Genomic DNA, 2,500 nt, shown 5'->3' with positions numbered 1-2,500 from the left:
ATAGGCCACTGGACCCAGGAAACCCCGGCCCACTGTTTCTTGAGAATCAAAAATAATTTTTCCAACATTTTGGAGCGGAATGAGCCGTTTCAGGCCTTTTCTTCAGCAACATTTTTGTTGTGTTGCATAATATCAGGTTTGTGGTATCAGAAGCGGTAGCAGATCTGTGATTTTGTACAGAATTTGTCGTAAGTCCTGCATTCAATGTGCCACAGGCTTTCGTTTAGGTTTGAAAATGTTTAAGTGGCCTGTTTGAAATCTGAATACCAGATTTCTCTTGATTTTTATCGACTTTCCCGACAAAATTAGGATCATTTTGCAGAAGAAAAGGATCAAACACACTCTTCATGAACACGCACTATCGATACAAACCACAAACACCCCACATATCGACCACAATCGTTTGCAAACAGCGTTTCCGAATTGGTTTTGTGTTGGTGGAGTGCGGCCTGTAAACTGTTTGACAACCGCAGTTTGACAACAGCGAATGAGAGTGCAAAAGGAAAAGCCCCCACCAAACGGCAAAAAATCGTTTTGTTGGCTGCAAGCAATTTTCGGACGGGCCCAGCCAAGTTTCGCTCCGCGTATCGCACCCCCGGGCCACCCTCGGGGACATAATTTTCTCGCCAAATTCCACCCCATTTCGCTACCGTATGTTTTGATGACGCGCAGCACCCCACCGTCGTCGTAACTGCCCCGTAGTGCGTGCGTGTTCCGTGAGTGTGTGTCCCTGTCCTCGGGTTATCTTGTTGGCTTTTTGTGTGCCTGTGATCGGAGCTGGTGGTGCAGGGTGTGAAGAAGACACAGGGGAAGCCAGATTTGGTTCCGTAGTTTGGTACGGGTGGGGCGTTGATTTGTGCATTCCGCAGTCGTCAGCAGTGATCAAACCACCCACCGCCCACCCTTCCTACAGTCGTTCAACATGTTGGCCCTCATCAATCGCATCCTGGACTGGTTCAAGAGTCTCTTCTGGAAGGAAGAGATGGAGCTAACCCTGGTCGGGCTCCAGTACTCCGGCAAGACGACCTTTGTCAACGTAATCGCCGTAAGTGTCACCATCGACGGCCACACGGACTACACTTCGTTGCATACGTTGCTCTATAATCAATGGCCTTCCGCGCGTTCGTTATCAAGCGTCTGTGACGATGTCGCCCAAGCGCTTACTCTGATGAGTCATTGTGTGTCTTCTTGCGCTCGTCCTCGCCCTCTTCGCCACGATGATCGCCCAATCGTTTGACCTGTGCGATAGAAACTGTTGCGTTTGCCGTAAACCGAACGACAAACACCAGCACCCCCCGCAACCTTCTCTTCCCCACACACGTCACATTGCGTTATCGATTTCGCCTTTTTCCATCCCAATGCTCACGGTATCTGGTGTATCTTGGCACCATGGAGCGTGCCCCTTTCGTCAAAGTAATACGCTCGCCAAGTCAAGTAGGCCGGCATATCGGATAATGACGAGAATGGCACAATGTTGTTGGCCCCTTCCATTGGGCGTGTTGGAGTCAATTGGCGTCGACTACCGGTGCTTGAGCCACCTTGACAAATAACACTTTTTTCATTAGAGATAACATGCGTGCAATGAACTCTGCGTCAACCTGATATCTTTCCACCTTAACCGCTCAAAGCTGGATCTTATCAAACCCAGCAGGCATCGCTTCTCACGTTCGGCTTTCCTTTTCATCCATACAGTCAGGACAGTTCTGCGAAGATATGATACCGACGGTCGGATTCAACATGCGCAAAGTGACCAAGGGTAACGTCACCATTAAGGTCTGGGACATCGGTGGTCAGCCCCGGTTCCGTTCCATGTGGGAACGCTACTGCCGCGGAGTGAATGCAATCGTGTACGTAGGCAGCTCTGGCCGTGTTATCGGAGGAGTATCATGTTGCAGAATGATTAATGGTATGCTCTTCCTACTTGCAGCTACATGGTTGATGCAGCGGATTTGGATAAGATGGAAGCGTCGAGGAATGAGCTGCATTCGCTGCTTGATAAGCCACAGCTGGCCGGCATACCGGTGCTAGTGCTAGGCAACAAGCGTGATATCCCCGGTGCCCTCGATGAGACAGGACTGATCGAACGAATGTGAGTAATAAGTACGCCTTTCACGTATCGCGAGGCCCTTTTGTTATTCTAATTTCGAGACGTTCCAGCAATCGCCAATGAGCTCATATCATTATCATTGCTCCAAAACGTTCGTTCGCTCTCTCATTATTTGCTTTAAAGATTTTATGTGGAATTCTATCTAATTTTCTCTTTATAGGAACCTATCTAGCATACAGGATCGGGAAATCTGTTGTTATAGTATTTCGTGCAAAGAGAAAGACAACATCGACATTACGTTGCAGTGGCTGATTGCCCATTCCAAGAGCCAAAGCCGCTAAACGCCCGACCCGGCCGGGAAAAGCTCAGGAGTCACGTTAAGATTCGGGCGTCACGCGCGGGCGGTGGGCTCATGCTTGGCAACGAAGGGTGAAATGCTAAAGTAGAGAATCG

At 49.3% G+C, this 2,500-nt stretch overlaps 1 protein-coding gene across 1 annotated transcript in view; it reads left to right on the top strand.

Moving 5' to 3' along the window:
• Nucleotides 1-487: 487 nt before the first annotated feature.
• The window catches only part of LOC126571949 (ADP-ribosylation factor-like protein 8), a 3,849-nt gene continuing 1,836 nt past the window's right edge, over nucleotides 488-2,500 (top strand). The window contains exons 1-4 of the mRNA XM_050230868.1: nucleotides 488-1,045; nucleotides 1,693-1,847; nucleotides 1,928-2,089; nucleotides 2,268-2,500. The exon at nucleotides 2,268-2,500 is cut by the window's right edge and continues 1,836 nt beyond it. Coding sequence (XP_050086825.1) covers nucleotides 923-1,045; nucleotides 1,693-1,847; nucleotides 1,928-2,089; nucleotides 2,268-2,388 — 561 coding nt within the window. The 5' untranslated portion in view covers nucleotides 488-922 and the 3' untranslated portion in view covers nucleotides 2,389-2,500. The remainder of the gene's footprint in view (nucleotides 1,046-1,692; nucleotides 1,848-1,927; nucleotides 2,090-2,267) is intronic.

This window comes from Anopheles aquasalis, chromosome 2 (assembly GCF_943734665.1).
Source record: "Anopheles aquasalis chromosome 2, idAnoAquaMG_Q_19, whole genome shotgun sequence".
NCBI classification, from domain to species: Eukaryota; Metazoa; Arthropoda; class Insecta; order Diptera; family Culicidae; genus Anopheles; species Anopheles aquasalis.
Note: the sequence above shows the minus strand (reverse complement) of the source record. Positions and strands in the feature narration are given on the sequence as shown.